General features: G+C 44.9%; 1 protein-coding gene across 2 annotated transcripts in view; it reads right to left on the reverse strand.

The window, feature by feature from the left end:
- The window catches only part of PRR12 (proline rich 12), an 88,118-nt gene extending 68,480 nt beyond the window's left edge, over window positions 1–19,638 (reverse strand). The window contains exons 1-2 of one of the 2 annotated variants that reach the window (XM_075840222.1): window positions 19,525–19,628; window positions 19,204–19,412 (exon numbers count right to left, since the gene is read on the reverse strand). In XM_075840222.1, coding sequence (XP_075696337.1) covers window positions 19,204–19,289 — 86 coding nt within the window. In that variant the 5' untranslated portion in view covers window positions 19,290–19,412; window positions 19,525–19,628. Of the gene's footprint in view, window positions 1–19,203 lie in introns of both variants that reach the window. The other variant, XM_075840221.1, reaches the window with a different exon arrangement.
- Between the last annotated feature and the right edge of the window lie 589 nt (window positions 19,639–20,227).

Below are 20,227 nucleotides of genomic sequence, written 5' to 3' on the forward strand. Positions count from 1 at the left end.
AAAAAAACAACAAAAAAACATGCTGTATCTGCATCTCAACCACAACATCTGAATGGACCTACAAATACAGTAGCAGCAAAGCAGATGAGATAAAACAAATCTCATCCACACACTGAGTAAATACTGAGCGGGGAAAAAATGCTCAAATTGACCTGCGGTGCGGAATTCAATGGGGAAGTAAATCCCACAACAAACAGCCGTTGTTGCGTTTCCCCGCTCCAGCTCATGGGATGACATTTCACCCAATGTGACCGCTGCAGCCAATCACAGGAGATGAAACATCATCCCAGGAGGCCGGCCTAGATGACATCAGAGGGAATGCCTCCTGGAACTCTGTATGAAATCGGAGGTACAACCATATAGACGGCTATGGGTGCTGTATTGCAGCCCAGTTTAACTGGGAGGTAGTACAAAGCCCTAAAAAAAAAAAAAAAGAAGCCATAGACAGCTCAGTCACCAGCAGCAGTTATCCTGCTTGTTGATGGTTTCACGGTAGCAACAGTAAAAAAAATAAAAAAAACATCGTAATTTACATAAAGAAGAGAGACGCTCAACTTTATATAAGATAAACTATAGAGCCAATGTTAACCGAAGGGGTTTTCCCGAATTTTGGAAAAAGCAACTTTATTTCCGCTTTGTAAGTGGAAGATTCCCCTATAACAGAGCCCCGGGGAGCGTCATCAGAAGGTGAACATGTGAGTCCACGCCAGGCGGCAGGGAGGGAGGCAGCCTGCGTACATAAGCTCTTTGCTAAAATGCTCTGAAGTAGATAAACTGACAACAGATGGAACGTCACTTCTGTACAACGCCAGTTGGCAGCGCAGTTGCGAAGAACGAATTTTCACCTTTGTGCTGAGCCCTTCACTGCAAGATGGAGATCAAGCGAAACGCGCTGCATGTTCCACGGGAACAAACACAGAATAATAAACGTAATAAATTAAACAGCTGCTTACAGGAAAAATTTGCAGGTATTTGCACAGTCATAAAGCCGCGCTGATGGAAAAATGTTATTGATTGTATTTGCGCTTGCATGTTACGCCCCTTAATCAATTCTCCGCGCTTCCAAGGACATTTTTCTCACAATTAAAAAGGGCCAGATTGCTTTAGACTGTCTTGTTACTAGGGTGCATTGAGCAAATTTCAAGGGTGCCTTGATGGGAGCCTATTCTCCTAAAGGGGTATTCCCAACTTAGGCCCTGTTCTCAGAGCGGTTTTTGTTATTTTAAAATGCTGATTGACTCGGAATCAGCACCAAAAAAATAAAAATGCGCCAGGACCCTGTTCACACAGAGTTTTTTTTGCAGGCATTCTGGAATCTTGAGGCAGATTTTGATCTGCCTGCACGCCATTTGCCACGTTTTTCACCCGCGGCCATTGAGCGCCTCAGTGAAAAACGCTTTCTATGCCTCCCATTGATGTCAATAGGAGGTTAGAGATGTAAACGGCCGAAGATAGGGTACGTCGCTTTTTATTTCCGCTCGCAGGAAAAAAACGCCTTTTTTTGGCGCGTATTCCGACCCAGTTTCTGCGGCAAGAAACTTTGTGTGAACAGTGCCCAAATCTCCCTCCATTGATTCTTGCTGGAAAAAAGCGTAATGCCCTATTTTGGAGCGACTTCCCCATCTTTGAACCTTCACTGAAATCAATGAAAGGCGGAAAAAAATGCGCAATTCATTTTGACGCGGTTTTTGCATTTGTTCAATTGAAATTTTTTATTTTTTAAAAAAATAACAGCTAAAAGAATGCATCAAGAAAATTTTGGAAAAAAAAAAGTTACAAAACTTAGCAAAAATTTTTATGTGCACATACCCCATAAATGTCTGATAGAAGCGGGTCCCACCTCTGGGACCTGCACCTATATTGTGAACAGGCCTCACCTGACCCACGACTCGCCATGGTGCAACGACCACTGGCCGCAGATTCCAGACGGGGACTAGTAGAGGAGAGAGGGCCACGCATGCGCTCGGGTCTCTCCATTCTGTTCAATGGGAGTTACGGAAACAGCCAAACAGCGCTTGCTCGACTGTTTCCTTAACTCCCATTGTACAGAATGGGACCCCTAATCCGGATATAGGTTGGGACTCACATCTAGATCATATCGATCAGACATTTATGGCATATCCGTTGGTTGTGCCGGATTTTTCTAGAAACAGCACCACACTTGTCCATAGGCTACACCTGGCATGGCAGCTCAGCTCTATTCAATTGCATGGGGGCAAGCTGCAATACCAGACACAGTTCATTGTGCAGTTTCTATAAAAGAAGCAGAGCCTTTTTTTTTTTTAATCTTCTTAACCACTTCAAGATGACGTTAACAACAACTCGATCGAGATCCAAAATCATTCATTCGCTCACAATCTGTGAATCAACAGGGCGCCAAATTTGTCAAGACGGCTCGCACTACACAAAACGGTAAAAGGCCGTCACGCTCGCCATACACGGCTGTGGCACATTTTTCATGAATTTGGTGCCCGTCACACGCTTCTTCTTGGTGCATTTCATTTGATAAACGTGGTGCATGCTTTTCTATGGTCTGCAACGTCGCAATAGGACTGCGAAGACACACAGGTGTAGTAGTTGTCGCATGGCCTATCCAAGATATCAAATCATACAGAACTGGGAAATTGCATAACTAGCAATTCCCCAATACGTTATAATAGGAACTGCTCCGTACGGCGGAGCGCGTCAGCACTGTGACGACATACACGCTTCCGCAAACAGTGATGTATTCTGCAAATGCGGCGTCGCCAGTATTATTACTTATCCAATTCCCTTACAATCATTTAAGGGGCTCACCTTAAATATTCAACCACACAATGCCGCGTGTCTATTTTTAGTGGGCACTGCCAGGCACAAATAATTATATACACTTGCCAGTGTTTCCCGTAGCAACAAAATGCTTGGTAAAATTATTTGGGATTTGCATAGGAGGTTTTTTTGTACCGTTGCAGTAAATAAGCCGTCGCTATAATGTACGTAGGTAGTAATGACTGCAGATCTATAGTCAGAGATGACATTAATGCACTTTAAATTACTCCTTTATGGCAAAAAACTGATTCACTGCCTCCGTAATGACTCAGCGCTGCCTGGCGTTTTAGTGATGCCAAAGCCCGTCATTTACATTGCGAACACGGTAAGATTTGCAGTGCTAATCTTTTCGATTCAGGATTCCTCATAAATTTGTTCTAATCCTAACAATTCGTGGAGCACGGTTATTATTTGCAATGATCATTTCATACGATTTAGGACTCACAGAATGAAATCCCTCGGGGGGTCCTGGTGTTGCAGCCATAATACATACCCTAACGGAAATGGACCAGTCGCTGTATTCACCCGGAAACGACAGAGCTGCCCACAGTGGCCCACATTTATTAAGATTGGCCTATCTTAGGCCAGTCTTAGTAAAAAGAGATCGTTGAAGTGATTTGTACCAATTATATTAAAAGGTGCAGGTCTCTTAAGAACATTGGCGCATTGTGCACCATTTGAGAGGCAGACAAACAAATTTACTTCCCAAATTTGTCAAAGCCGGTCGTACGCTTCATGATAACACTGGGCCATGGTATCCACAGTGAATAAACCCATTCAACTATGCGGAGAACATACAAACTCCAGGCAGATGTGGTCATGGATGTAGAGGCTGGGTTGGACCCCCAAAAGACCCATTTATAGGAGAGGGGGGCCAGTATTATAATAGATGCGTGATTGTTGGGGGGACTTGTTACAGATGGATGTTGCCCTGATCAGATTCAAACCTAACAAGGTGCACATAAGAGGACAGTCGGCCAAACCGATTTCGGCGGGATCGGGTGACGTATATAGGGGGTTTTTCGATTTTTGCCCGACTACAGTTGTCCGGGGCAAAAAAGGAACGGGCATGATGGATTTAACTTCTCCGATCCTTTGTTCCCGCAGGAGATTACCCGCTGCCTGAGGTGTCTGGCAGCGGCTTATTCAGCTCGGCGTTCGGCCGACAGCTATCTTACGTGTACAGGCAGCTCCCATATATAACCACGTAAGTGCGGCCAAACGAAAACGTTACTTAAAATTAAGATCATTTTAGAACAATTTAATAAAAAATTTTTGTGACCTTACCTGAAAATGTACTTCTACAGACTGTCCTTACACTAAGGCCCAAGGCACATGACTGTAGTTTTCACCTGTAATTATGGACCCATTAATTTCTATTGGCCCCGGACTCCTTTCCGTATATTTACGGATGTGTGTCTGTGCCGTAGAAATGATCCGCAAAATATAAAACATGTCCTATTCATGTCCGCAATTGCGGCATGGACTCGCCAATAGAAGCCTATGGGCGCGTGCAAAATTGCGGACGGCTACGGATGTACATCCGCAGCTGTACTTATTTGCGGAAGTGTTGCTATGCGACGGCAGGGGATTTCTCAAGGAAATGGCACCCGAGCGATCATATGACCTTTTCAAATTCTCATGTAGGGAACATCATTTGTAGCCTCCGTATTTGCGGACAGGGTCCCAGATATGCGGATCACTACGGATCTGTATTTGCGGACAGCAAAAAACACTACGGTCCTGTACAGGAGGCCTAAAATAAATCCATTTCCCTCATTTTTATATAAACTGGAAATTTCAAACGCTCCTCAAAACAATTCGGCGGGGCGTACTAAATCTTTTTTGTGGCACTCAGTATTACAAGTATGCTAAAACAAACCAGCAGTGACTGCGAACAAGGCCGAGGGTGAGAAAGACCAGGCCACTTCTGCCATTAAAAGGGAAACTCATTCCTGAAGTAAAGAAAGGCCACCAGGAACGCACTCTGTCCGGGAGGAAATAGTTAAACAGGTACATGCACACAACTGTAGTGGTGTGCACGGGCCGCAATTTGCGGCTCGGATGGCCGCGGAGTGTCACCCGCAAATTGCGGGCCGTGCACTCATTTCAACAAGCCAGGACCGCAAAACACGGTCGTAATAAGACATGTCCTATGTTTTTGCGGTCCAGGCTCCCGGGCAATGCACGGACCGAGGAAACCATATTACGGTCGCATTTTGCTGTCCAGGCTCGTTGACATGAATGCACACGGCCTTGTGTATGGGCTGCAATTTGCGGGCGGTCCACGGGTGACACTCCGCGGCAATCCGAGCCGCAAATCACGGCCGTGCACACCACTACGGTCGTGTGCATTAGGCCTCATGCACATGGCCATGCTCGTAATCACGGCCCGCAATTGTGGGCACGGCCGGCCACGGCTCACATTTTCGGGCCGTTCTCCTATACAAAAATATGGGAGCGCGGCCCGTAAAATAAGAAAAATAGGACACGCTCCATAATTCCCGGCACAGTTCAGTTCTACGGCACGGACACCTATCAGTAGCGATACGGAAAGGTGTCTGCGGCCATTAGAACTGAATGGGTCCATAATTGCGGACCGTATTACGGTTCGCAATTACGGAGATTTTTTACGGTCGTGTCCATGGGGCTTTAGTGGAGAACATTAATAGATGAAGTTGGCCAAACGCACTAGGTAGCTGTGGGCTAAAATAGGATTCACCCCCGATCTCTCACGCCTATATAGTCAGGAGTTGTGCAGGCCTCAAGGGAAAACAATAGAAAAGATTGGAAAATTCAACATGGCGAATGCTTCTGCGTCTCACATCCCCCCTATAATTTCACTGACTGCAATCCAAAGTGTACGGTGGCTGCAATTCTCCAACAGTTTCATGGAGACGTATCGATACCTACACAATCATAAAACGGTCACCCATACATAGCAGGTGGGAAGCCCAAATGTAATTATACCTCCCAGCACGGACTGCATTGAGGGGAGGAAGGAGGTGAAGCTGCAGGAGAGTATGTCTTAAGACTCCTTCCTTTTTTCATTTTACAGAAAGGCATTTTTTCAGATACTAGAGAACTCTCTTGAAACACCCCCCACAAGTGGAGCAAAGAGTAAGAATCAAGAGGAGTTGTATATCAGCAAGTTGTACTCCCTACCAACCACTTCCTATGGGGCACAGTTTTATCAACGACCATAAAGGAGTTGTATTAAATTTTTTAAAAAAATAATTCTTTCCCTTCTGTAACAGCGCCACTACCGTGCACAGGCTATGTCTGGTATTGCAGCTCGGCCCCATTAACTTGAGCGCCAATGTCATATTTTACCAAGATGATACACTGTCTGAAAAACAAAAAAGACAGACCGTTAATGTCTTACAACCCCTTTTAATTATCCAGGTAGATTCTAAATAGTTCTTAACAAAATTATAATCTATTTTGGTTCGCCCCCCACACAATGGATGCTTCAGCTCACAACAGCAGCATATGGAATCAATTTCCGATGATGGATAAGCCACTGCAACCCTATCCAAATTTGTCAGATACGCAAAAATTGTTCACAGGTGTGATCAAACCAACATGGTTTAGAAGCCGCAGATTGTTTTTCTTTGCTAAGTCTTTTATCCAGAATGCCTCATACGCACGACCATGTGCCGCCGAGTCCTGTCAGTGATCCAAGGAAAGATCTATCATGTCCTATCTTTCCTCGGATCGGAGACACTGATCATTTTTCACGAACCCGATTCACCCGCTCAAGTGAATGGGTCCGTGAAGACTATCGGGTGCCACTCGGATGGCGTCAAAAACGGCCAGAGTGGCACAACGGTCGTGTGCATGAGGCGTAACTCTGGATCCACAGGGAACAACTAAGTTTCCGGTTGTAAACAATGCTCTCCTCACCCACACCCCATTATTCTAATACAAGCGGTTTCTGGGGGTGCTCGCAGTATAAATCTCACTGCATATAATGGGTCTCGTTTTCCGATTTTCCATCTGAAACTTACAAGGAATACCAAAGTGGTCCGGATGCTTGAACCAAAGAAACAAAACCAAAACCACAGAGGGACCAATATTCGTTTTTTTTGTTTACAAAGGCGGCAGAATTTCACACTATTGCAGAACAGTACAAAAATCGTAACATTTATTCCGAAAACTAAAAGATAAAATACACATAAAACAACATGGAACATTGAAGAAATAAACAAACGGAAGAAATTGAATAAAATAGCGTGAAAAGCAAAATTGATAGGATAGAACAGCGTTTAGTTATCTACACGCCATAAATCCTCGTCGAGGAATGTTTTTTTTCAGTATTGTTTTATGACAATTGTTTGCCGATGCTTTATCTTTTGTAATTTTTACATTTATACAAGATAAAACATAAAAAGTGCTCAAAAATGAAAAAATAATAACCGTGTCGTGTATATAGCTCATCCTAACCATAATAACACACACACATACAGTATATAATATAGTCATTACGATGGGCATATTGAATACTTGCCTGACATTGAGTTTTAGGCCTTATTCACACAAGCATGTCCAATTTGCGTTAAAAAAACCTGGACATGCGGTGAGTTTCATGCAACAGACACACGCTCCATGACAAAACATAGATATGTGAATAGCCCCATTGAAATGCATTGGTCGGCGTGCTGTGCGTTATTTAAACCCACAGCACACATATACGTGAAATACACTCGTGTGAATAAGGCCGTAGGCATGTATATGAGTTGTGTGTATGGAGCCGGTACGGTGGCACGTCTATAACCCAAGGCACTATGTGGCGCCATGTAGTGCTCCATACAACACCATAGAGCAGTAATACTGTTGTGTACGTTTCCTTCCTAGGCTGCTATGTATAAGGACGTGCTGGCAAATTAGAACCCTGCACAGAATAATAAATTAACCATTTTAAATATTAATAAAAAGGAGTTCATTAGCAGGTAATACCAAATTAAGATGTCATTAGAGGGTCATATGACCTTGGTCTAACTTATTTATGTTTAAGGCCTTGACTTTTAGGGTAAAAATGAAAAAATGACTAAAATCACAGCTTATTTCTACTTTTCCCGCCTGTTGGAGTCCGGCCCTTTCCGCGCTCCATTCTATGATGGACCAGCAAACGTTCCAGACTGCTGGATGCCGGACTAGTGGAATCATACGGTGTGTGTGAAATAAAAACTATATTCAGCTCATTCTACATGTAATCAGTTACAGCGAGGGAACTCATAGTAGATCCATCTCCTTATCACAATGTTTACATCGCTATGGCTGGGTCAGTAGTTACACCGGTTGGAATCACGGTCAGGCCGGGGCCTGTATTTCAGGCTGCCTCCGTGTGTTTTCTATCACTATTATATACACATACAGTAGGGAAGGGGGTTGTATTTGCTCATTCGGCCTGAATGCACAGCCAATCAAAAGGTAACAGCTGGTAAAATAACGGAACTGCGATGCAATTCTGCTCCCGGCAATGAAGCACGAGGCCCTGTGGCGCAGATCGGGACCACATAAGAACGTGACCCACACAGCTAAGGAACACTGCAGATCATCCACCTCCCACTGCACCTGGCAGACCCCACTGTCTTACAGTGGGGTTCCGTTATGGTGTCCATTTGCGTATAGGTGATTGGTTAGCCCACATCTTATTACACCGGCCAGTAGAATATTTAACACAACCTGATTTCACCTTTGACATAATTTTTTTTTTTTTCCCATTTATTTCCCTCACATCTGTCATCATCTCTAACATCCTCTTCTGGTTATCAGATAGAAAACTCAAGCATGCGTGAATGGCATTATGTCATCAGAAACGCTGGCAGACATGGAAGAGGCGTGGTTTCCCGTCGCTCCTGTGTGCGAAAGTACTGACCGTGGAAGCGACCCTTGTACATTCAATACTCCAATGTACCCTATAGATCTGCGCTTGCTCCCTTATCAAGATGACGATCTGTATTGTAGATACAGATTTGCAAGTATAGAACTAGAACTCAAGAGTCTATAGAAGGTCCATACAGAGAAGTCTTGTATAAAACCACTCTAAGGCCCCACGCACACGATCGTGCTTTTGCGGCCGCAATTCCCCCGAAAATCCACGGGAGAATTGCGGCCCAGTTCATTCCTATGGGGCCATGCGCACAACCAGGCTCATAGGAAATAATGGACGCGGCAATGCGCACAGCTCGCGATTTGCAGGCACTCCGCTGCCCGAAAATCACGGCCGTGCACATGACTACGGTCGTGTGTATGAGGCCTAAATCTAAAAAGTTAAACCTACATAAAAAGCAAATACAAAATTCCCCTAGTATACTACCAAATTGGTATGGCTCCCTGCTGCCGACTAGCTGGCATAGGCCTACATAAAAAGCATCATAAAAAGTCCAAAATTTGCTCATTTTTTTCTTCGTAGCTTCCCTGCTCTATTTTTGGAAAGTTCCCTCTTATGAATGAAGCAATTCTGATCATACAAATACTATTAAGAAACGTCCGTACCAGCAGTCGCCCAATAAACAAGTGCAGGTTCCCCAAAACAGATAAACCTAGACTAGAACTACTAAAAAACACATTCAACTCTATGTAGAGGTTCAGTGAATGCTCATTCTGCTTTCCGGGCCGAGAACAGGGACTTTGAGAGCCCCTTGTTTTCGTTAACTGTAGGAGCCCTAGAAGTCGGACCCCAACTAACTTATAACCCGTTTGATGGACTATAAAAATAAAAAAAGAAGTTGTCTGAGATGTATGTATGTTTTTTTTTTTATTTAAAGAACAAGGGGGCTACGCAATAATGTTTATAAAAAAAAAAAAAAAAAAAAAAACACCTCTCCCTCTGTACGGTACTCCGTGTATTGAGGGCAGCTGCATATAAAGGTTGATGAAGTCCGTATATTAGCGCCCCCCCCCCCCCAACAGTCTGTATACTGTCGGGGTAACTTGTACATTGCTTTTTGCTGCAGTCGTGTAACGTATAAGAGTCCCGGGCAGCGCGTTTCGGAGTCCCGGGCAGCGCGTTTCGGAGTCCCGGGCAGCGCGTTTCGGAGTCCCGGGCAGCGCGTTTCGGAGTCCCGGGCAGCGCGTTTCGGAGTCCCGGGCAGCGCGTTTCGGAGTCCCGGGCAGCGCGTTTCGGAGTCCCGGGCAGCGCACACACTGTGAGGGGGGGCGCCCATGTATGAACCCGCGCGTCACTGCAGTGTATACATGCAGCTGCGCTCAGTTCAATAGGTGCCGTACAGATAAAGGATTACTTAAAAAATATATTGCAAAGCCCTCTTACTGTTCCAGAGTTAGAAGTTGGACAACACCGTTAAAAAGTCAGCTTCACGTGTGTGTACTACAGTCTGCGCAGGAGAGATATATACATATTATACAGCATTAATGACAGGATCAGATCTTTCCTGACCTCAAATGAAGGGATCAGAACCTGTCCTTGGTACTAAATATACAACCCCTGTACAAATCCGCAATATGCTGGAGCCAGATATTCGGCCATGTTCACACACAGTGGAAATAACTGCAGAAAAGGCCAGCATATCCACCGCAAATCCTCTATATACGTAGCATGCAAATTGTGCTATGGATTTTCCCCAGATTTCATCTTTTGCTGTGTAAACCCCATTCACTCGTATTGTAATGTATTTTGCTGCGGCAGTAAATCTGTCACGTGTGAACATATATCAATATACACACACATAAATGATTGCATACTGCTCTCGTATGGAACACTAAATGTAGAAATGAACTGTAACACTCGGCAAACGTTCCATAAAATATTAAAAAGAGAAGACGTTCCTCAAACGCGTCACCCCCTCTCTCCCCCTACATTAAATATAGAATTATATGCCCCCAGGCTGTCATTGGGGAGCCCCAGGCTGTCATTGGGGAGCCCGGCCTCCAGGCTGTCATTGGGGAGCCCCAGGCTGTCATTGGGGAGCCCCAGGCTGTCATTGGGGAGCCCCAGGCTGTCATTGGGGAGCCCCACGCTGTCATTGGGGAGCCCCACGCTGTCATTGGGGAGCCCGGCCCACTCTATTACCCACGCACTGCTGACAGTCCAGGGACTGACGCCTGCAGTCTATTTACTGTGAACACATCCTGAAGCTGGAGAAATAATACATAAATGTGTGTGACAGCCTCTTCCTCCAGCCATCAGGAAGCGCCTTCACATCAGACCAAAGCGAATCTCCAGCCAGCGGATCTATAACCTGCCTTTCTCATGGTATTAGTCTTAATTAGTCTTTGTGTCAAGACCGCTCTTCTTCCTCACTTTCGGATAATTAATGCTGAAAATGAAAGCAGCGGCTGGAGACTAAATTCATCCATATGTCTCACGCTCAGATCTGAAAACACTTAAGTTCATTTCTCACCTTTTATGAGGTGGTCCTCGTATCTAGGGGTGTCTACTCTCATTAACATAGTGGATTCCACATCTACGATGAAATGCCTGGAATAAGAATACAACCTGAACTACCATACCAGGCAGATTTACCATTCAGGATCCCGGAAAAGCTGGGTCACTCGCTCATGTGAAAGATTTACTGGTATCGCAACATACATATGCATACAACACACACAGTATACACTAAGGTCATGTTCACACACGTTCAGGATTCTGTCAGGATTTAAGCGTGGATTCCACACCTAAATCCTGACAGAATCCGCTAGCGTTCCACCAGCAATGCACGTGACTGGGTTGTTTAATATATCCCATGCTCACACTCCGGAATATATCTGCGCGGAATAATAAACACATTCATTATCGCCACAGATTCTGAGCTCAAAGGACGCCAATTAGCTCCATTGAATTACAATGGGGCTAATCTGCGTGCAGATCCGCGGCAGAAATTAGCCTCATATTTCTACCATGGATTTAAAAATAAAAAATGTAGGCCGATTCTCTACAGAAATAAACAGCCCACAAGGAAGCAGTAAAAACGACAATTATAATAAAAACTTAAATAAAAAAACGACTTACTACGTCAAGGCTTTTCGTGACGTGCGACAATCACCGCCATTATTAGCCTTGCTGAAGTTTATGGCCACTTCTCTGCGATAGCTGGCCATACACATAGGAGAATTGTTGGCCAAAATCCGTTAAGAGCCTTTTACACGGACGGATGATCGGCCGAACGAACGTTTGGTCGCGATCATTGGCCGGTGTAAACGTGCCAATTGTGGAGCTAAAAATCCTCATTTGTTGGTAGCGCATCTCCCCGTGTAAACAAGGGGGGCACTGCTGACAATGACACCGATATGGGGACCAACTATCACCCTCACGGTTTACATACTTACGATGACGCTGCATGTAAATGACTGAAAATCGACTGGATTGTCGATCGCCGCTGGTTACGGACAGGAGGTGTCCTGAGGTTTAAATGCGTTTTTTTGAGGCAAAACCGCGCCATTTTACTACAATCTCGTGATTCACGGCATAAAACGCATTTAAACGTTAACGTGAGAACTTACTTAGCCTTATTCTTTATTGCTCCCCTACCGTTTACAGAGACTTCTGAATAGCGTGACTTATCGCGCATGTTCCTCTCTATGTAGGTTGAAGGGGTGGGCAACGACTAGACACTTCGGGAATCACTTATTTTGGGTGTGGAGGTCAACCGAAAATCGAAAATGGCCAAATGTCGTTGCCTCTTTAAGGCTCAATACACACGATGCGTATTATGTGCGGTTTTACCGTTTGGGAAATCCGCAGCATAATACGGTAATTACAGGTCCGTAACTGCGGATAAAAAGATACGATCGTGTGTACGGGGCCTCAAGCAAATTAGAAGGAAGTCCACAATTTTTTTACACTGACAGAACAAATCTCCAGCGATCGCAACTGATCATTTCACTAACATATACATTGCCTTTTCACCCATGTTGTTTAGGTCTTGTACATGATCATTAACAAACACAATGGAGCTTTAATTAATTCATACATATGATAAACATGTGTTATGGAGACGGCTGCGACGACATGGGCCTAAAAAAAAAAAAAAATGGCGTTTTCTACCTGACCTACAATTCCACGTCGGCTTCCAACGCAAAGACCCTGTCCGTAATTAGCAATGATTTATCTGTAAAACTGTGAGTGGGCTGTACATCACTACTAGTGAAATTGGATCTTGGGGGCCACAGCACAGGAGGGATAGAGACACCTGTTATATATGCCTGCCAGAAAGCATTGCAAATCCTCCCGCTACCAGATCCACTAGCAAAGCAAAGGCGTTAGGTCACGATGTCGGGTTCCTAGCAGCATACTCATGGATTCTTAGGTGGCCCCCCAAGTTACACACCTGTTCCGTCCCCCCTTGTGGGCCAACCTGTAACTTAAAGGGAACATCACGTCGCTTAACAACATGAGCCCTCCCGATAATGTGTCAGTAACCATGAACGGAAGGGTTATATTGATGAAACGCTAAAAATGTCCTTAGACAAGCAGCTTTAAAACGGGACGTACATTAGTGCCATGCTATAGATGCCATATAAATAATCAAAAGTAGCATAAATATGGTCATGAACTGCTACATCAATGACTGGAGTCACTATATAAACCAGGACATCGAGACCCTACAGGAAAAGGCTATGCTCCAATTTATGGTTCCTCTCCAGCAGGTTATACCACTGTCCCGCCAGGAACGTCTGTCCTTTGTCACAGCTGTCACACACCCTCCTACGCTGTCATCTGAACCGGTTTTTTACAAATGGAAAGAGATGACATCGGATGAGAAACACGGGAGAAAGTGAAGCCAGTCTGTAGAGAGGATATTCGGGAAATGAACAAACTAGTTCCTAATACTTTATGGGAAACATCATATTCCGGACCATTGTCATTAGTGGCAGCGTGTAAATTGTGACCTGGAGTCGCTTAACGGACCATCTTATGGCCCCATGCGCACGACCGTCGTTTTTATCCGTAATTATGGATAATCTGCGGACCCATTCATTTCTATAGTCCATGGATACCTTTCAGTATATTTACGGATGTGTCAGGGCCGTAGAAATGATCCTCAAAATATAGAGCATGTCCTCTTCTCGTCCGCAACAGAAGTCTACGGGCACGTGCAAATTTGCCGACAGCTACGGACGTGCATCTGTAGCCGTCCGTAATTGCGGAAGCGTTGCTATGCGACGGCAGGGGATTCTCCAAGAATATGGAGCCTGAGCGATCGTGTGACCTTTTCAAGGGGTTGGGTCATGTTGGTGAGATGATTCGTAGCCTCCCTTTTTTTGCGGATTCATACATACGGATGTACTACCGTATTTGCGGACAGCGTGCCAGAAATGCGGATAACTACGGATCCGTATTTGCGGTCACTAAAAAAAAAGACTAAGGCCCCACACACACGAACTTATTTTTGCAGCCGCAATTCACCTGTAAATCTGCAGGTGAATTGCGGCCCTGTTCATTTCAATGGGCCCATGCACACGACCGTGGTTTCCACGGTCTCTGCAAAGAACGCACATGTCTTATTACAGCCGCATCTTGCAGTTAAGGCTCGTTCAAATGAATGTACACGGCCCGTGATTTGCAGGCGGCCGCGGGTGACACCGCGGCCGTCCGTGCCGCAAGTCACGACCTGTGCACACCACTACGGTCGTGTGCATGAGGCCTTTGTCTGAGGGGGCGGAGCATGAGTCATGCTCCACCCAGTCAGGACCTGCAAGAGGGCCGGATAGCCAGAAGCGGGGGGGGGCGGAGTCTACTTACACTGCGGTCATATCAATGTTATTGCCGCGATATTTGCAAATTTGCAGCAACCTTATGCCGTTTTGCATAAATCCTGCCAAGTTTTCTGCAGCCATTTAGATTCCTCCCACGGGAGATTTCCTAATATAATCATTCAAGGATTATTTTTTTCCTTAGAACTCACAAGGAAGTAGATAAACTGGTTGTCCTGGGATATGTAGACAGACCTGATATAACACATCCCAGGACATGCCGGTACTTTCACCTTCACACATAGCATTGAAGTCGCTGTCCGTGATTAACCTTTTTGAAGCTTCGCATTTTAAGGCGCGGACTCCCCTGTGACCTTAAGCTCCGCGATTATCGCACATTGTGATCACAGACGTTTGCGGGTACCTGAGACAGCGGGTACACGTCCACCACAGAGCCCTGGCAAAAAGGGCCCGTTAAACAAAGCAAATTTCTACCTTATTTGCATAATTGCGTTCATTAACACTGTATTTATTTAAAACGAATTCAAAAGAAAAATGGAGCGGTTGCCTATAGCAACCAGATTCTAGCTACCGTTTCTAGGAGGAGCTACGGAAAATGCAAGCAGCAACCTGATTGGATGGTATGGGTAACTGCTAAACTTTTTCTTTGCATTAGCCTTGATAAGCGAACGTGGAGTGCGAAATCTTAGGGAAAGCTGAAAAGCAAGCGATTTTTATTCCGACCACAATAGATAAACTTGTATCTTTTTTTGATAATCCCCCCTTAAAAAAAAAATGGATTTTTTTTTTTTATAAATATATATATATATATATATATATATATATAATGTCGAGAATCACGCCCCCCTGACTGCTAGATCTTCAGCAACCACAAGACTCTACAAAGCATCTTCCTTTCCACCGTAGCACATAACCACATACAGTCAATAATACGTTCTCGCCAAACCCGCGCTGGCAGCCCTGCCCAGGAACCCAACAAATATTCTCCTAGAGAAGTATTATATTATATTACGTGCAGGTAAGTTACTCAGTTATTACTTCTACCGATCCAAACAGATCACCAAAGATGCAGTAGAGCCGTCCTGGTGTGGAGGCCATAACAAGGACCGCAACCGTTTTACGGTCCAGGGTGTACGGAGATGTTGCATTTGAGGTGCGGTAAAAACCACATTCGGAAAGGACATTTGAAAACCGCGATTTGATTAATTTTTCTATGCGGTTGCGACACAAAAAAAACTGCATCAAATCGTTAAATGTATGCGGCGTTCTGATGCATTTTTTTATGCAATTTTAACGGCACTGTCTGAATAGACCCTTAGAAGGGTTGTTTTATGAGAAACGCTCGCTTTCAGGAGCAAGTCGATGCGACAAACATCTGCTTTTGCCAGGCATTTATCCTGCGACAGCTCAGGTCCGTCAGAATGTTATCCGCTCTTAGGGCACGTGCACACACAAAATCAAAAACCTCTGAAAATACGGAGCGGTTTTGAAGGGAAACGTTCCTGACGTTTTTTTAAGCCACTCGCGCGATTATCACGACTGTTTTTGGAGCTGTTTTTCTATAGAGTCAATGGAAAAACGGCTCCAAAAACATCCCAAGAAACGACATGCACTTTTTACGTGCCGTTTTTGGAAAACAAAGTGTAAAAATCGCCCGTCGGAACAGAACGTCGTATTTTCCATTGCAAATCAATGAGCAGATGTTTGGAGGCGTTCTGATTCCGTTTTTCAGGCGTAAACGCCCCCAAAATACGCCTGAAAACGCTCCGTGTGAACATACCCTTACAGAGCAACTCTCCATTCTGGCTTGCAGAGCGTCGTCCCGAGCGGAGGACCCGTTCTATGACGTCTATATACCCTAATAGGGCAGGTGGATTGAGATGGTCTACGGGATACAACTCCTTTAAGGGCTGCATCGGGAAGGCATTTTAACTAAACCGAACTAAGGCCCCATGCACACGAACGTGCTTTTGCGGCCGCAATTCCCCCGAAAATCCACAAGAGAATTGCAGCCCCATTCATTTTTATGGGGCCCATGCACACAACTGTCGTTTTTACGGTCTGTGCACGGCCCGGGATCCCGCACCGCAGAAAGAACGGACATGTCTTATTACGGCCGTCTTCTGCGGTCCGGGCTCATTGAAAATAATGGCCGCGGGCATGTGCATTGCCCGCGATTGTCGGGCGGCTTGCGCCTGACAGTCCGCTGCCGGCCGACCCGAAAATCACGGGCGTGCACATGACTACGGTCGTGTGCACGAGGCCTTAGATTACCATAAAACCCTATGGTGATTAAAAAGTTTGGTTCCTCCGGAGGATCCGGGTCTCGCAGCTACAATACAGGCCCTAAATCGCGGCCACAGGGCTAATTTTAATATAGGGATACTCATGCATGGCATTCTTAAACCCTGGCAAAGTCATATAGTCCATTAATAAAAACGTATTAAAAGAAAATAGATGAAGTAACGGGTCCCTGTGGGGACGGGGACTGATGAGGGATTACTGCGCATAGAAAGTGCTTCGGAATAAGTTGCCGCTACATAAATAACAAATTGTCTGCCATAATCCTCTACACCGTGCAACAATTCAGAGAATATTTTTACACAGATGGGACTTTTTTGTTTTAGGACAAGAGCACAACGCATGTGTGTAACCTCACAAAACGAGCAGGTGGGTTCAGACTGAAGAGGTTCCTGTTCACTAAAACTTTACAACTTTTGTAAACCAAATTCAATTACCACAGAAATCGAACGAACGCCTCCGCAGCGACCGAGAGGGAGTCAAAAATACCAAAAACGTGCCACGTAAAACATCTAAATAATTACAAAAACACAACCGAAGCCGAGGAGAAACGTTATTGCATTTCCCTTCGAAAAATCATTAGTCAGTCGTCCTTTCCCAGCAAGTTGTGGTAGAAAATGTAGTTTCCCGTTGCGATTACAATATTATTTTTTTTTAACCACAGTTCGCTAAACAAGCTCGAATACGTTTAAGTTGTTGCTTAGCAACAGCGTCCAGCTCTGGCAGGTGACAACCACCGCTACACACTGGTAAAGATCCTGTGGCGTCACTCACATTCAGCGCAACGGCCAGTACCGTGTATTTATACCCGCCACCCGCGCTTATGGTACCGACAAAATAGATCCCTACGGCCATAATACTACATACCTAGATAGATGCGCCATTCAGGACTAAGAAAGATGGGTGACAACCACTATGGAAGATGTAATGATACCGGTTGTCAGCCAGTTTCCAGAAACCAATCTAACTCAGAAACAACCGAGACCGGAGGACGTCCAATATAAGCGTCATAAACGGGCGCAAAAAACGCAAGGGGCACGCGGGGCCCGTCCCAAGTCCTAAAATAACATGACAGAAGGACAATTCAAGGACTTCTATTGACTGGTGATTTTTTTTTTTTCCGATTTTGGGTGGCAATGCCCTGTAATATTGTACCCGCGCGAACCAATGTAATGACACGAGGTGGGATTTTATGGGGAACGGTTTTTCCCATATATTAGCACGGCCATAATAAACATCCCTGAAATAATAAAAAAATAATATATCTAAAATAAAAATCTGCATATTCAAGACCATTTAACGCGTCGTATATTAGGCCCCAATGGTCAAGCAACACGCATTAACATAATTAGGGGTTTTATTTGATTTTTTTCCTGTCAGATCGAAGCCGGAACACGTACGGTTTTCCAGATATTTTCGCAATTAAAACGCGACACGGCGAAATTTTTCTGTCATAAAACAGCCGGCGTTGTGTCTATATGGCACGGTCGCGACCCAGAAATGGTAATGATTTTCACCGCAATGCCTTCCATCTTCCTTTTCCCTCCTGCAGACAGGCATCCAGCTTACGGTCGGAGAAAGGGACGCAGCTTTCCCTTTCACAAAATCAAAAGGGCACCATGAGAGGCTTCCATAGCAATTAATACTTAGTTATGAAGGGAGGGAACATGGCCACTCAGTCCCCTCCTCCTCAACACCTGGCCTTAGTATCGCATATGCAAAAATAAACAAACTGTGCAAAATGTCTGACTGACCAAAACCTCTGACAGACCCTCACTGAGAGCCCGTGACCCCCCTGGTCGTCGCCCCCCAATTCCCTCACTGCTAATCAATCACTCAGCCATTTACAAAAATGCAAAATTGCCTTCAGACAATAGGGCTAATTAGGACCACACTCCCACCACCAGCCATGGCATCTCTGCCCGCACTATTATTTTTATTGCAATAAAAACCTCCCTCAAAATTTTATTTTTTTTGTCTCCAATATCCCCATCCCCCAGCAGCAGAAAGAATGAGGCAAAATGGAAGGAAATCCCTTTGCTTGCAACGTGCTCCCTGCTGCAGACTGCAGGCCTGTAACAGACAGGGCTGGATTCATTCTTTTTTTTTTTTTTTTTTCCTTCCCGCCCGCTCCTCTCTCTCTTTTGCAACCATCAAGGAATTTGATGCGGGAGGGCGCCTCTTGTTTGCACTTGGTTTGGGTGCAATTGGGGGTGCACCCCGTAAATCCTAAAGTAAAAGAGGAATAAAAGGGACGACAGGGCAGCTGTGAACAGCCCAGCTTAGAGCTCTCCACCCCTCTCACCCATAACCAGGGCCAAAATCTGTGCAATACATGCAAGATGAAGCACGATCACCCTGCCCATGTTTTAATGCACGCCAGAGATCTGATCGTTACATTGTATTTCCTACCTTGCTTTTGCCGTCCTTTCGTAACTCCATCCTGAACCAGCCCCCAAAGGATCTCCAAAGCCTGCGGTTGGATAATTTCTATCCATTAATTTATTTGTTGGATCTTAGGGGCTTTGTTTGTCGGCTGTCTCGCCCTCCTTGGTAGATCCTTGTCTCTGCTTCCTTTCTCTGGATCTCTCTTGCTCTCTCTCCCCTCTTCTCTCTTCCTCCTGTGATCAACCAGCAAAAAAAATAAAAAAATAAATCAAATATGGAGCTGGATTTGGGGTCCCCCTCTGGCAGGAGAGCTCCTAAGCCCCCTAGAAGGCTCAGCTTGCAAACCTTCCGTCTCTGGATTGCAAATGTATTTTGTTTTTTTTCTCATGGTGCAGCCATTTTTGCAGTCTCTCTATGTGTCTATTTCAGCTTCCCAGCATACATTTCAGTGAACTGTACAAAGGGGGAGGGGAGGAAGGCAGGAGGGAGAGAGAAAGGCAGGCAGACAGAGAGGCTGAGACTCCCCTCCTGCCACCACCACACAGAGCCAGGGGGAAGGAGGAGGAGGGGGCTGAGACCGGCTAAAATTACACTACATCTGAGGCAGCGCATACATTCTCACCACTGGGAACACAGACACTGAAATACTACACACCAAGAAGTGCCATCCCTGTATATATATATACTACACACCAAGAAGTGCCATCCCTGTATATATATATACTACACACCAAGAAGTGCCATCCCTGTATATATATATATATATATATATATATATACACACACCAAGAAGTGCCATCCCTGTATATATATATATACACACCAAGAAGTGCCATCCCTGTATATATATATACACACCAAGAAGTGCCATCCCTGTATATATATATACACACCAAGAAGTGCCATCCCTGTATATATATATACTACACACCAAGAAGTGCCATCCCTGTATATATATATACTACACACCAAGAAGTGCCATCCCTGTATATATATATACTACACACCAAGAAGTGCCATCCCTGTATATATATATATATATACACAC

This window comes from Rhinoderma darwinii, chromosome 10 (genome assembly GCF_050947455.1).
Source record: "Rhinoderma darwinii isolate aRhiDar2 chromosome 10, aRhiDar2.hap1, whole genome shotgun sequence".
In the NCBI taxonomy this organism is placed as follows: Eukaryota; Metazoa; Chordata; class Amphibia; order Anura; family Rhinodermatidae; genus Rhinoderma; species Rhinoderma darwinii.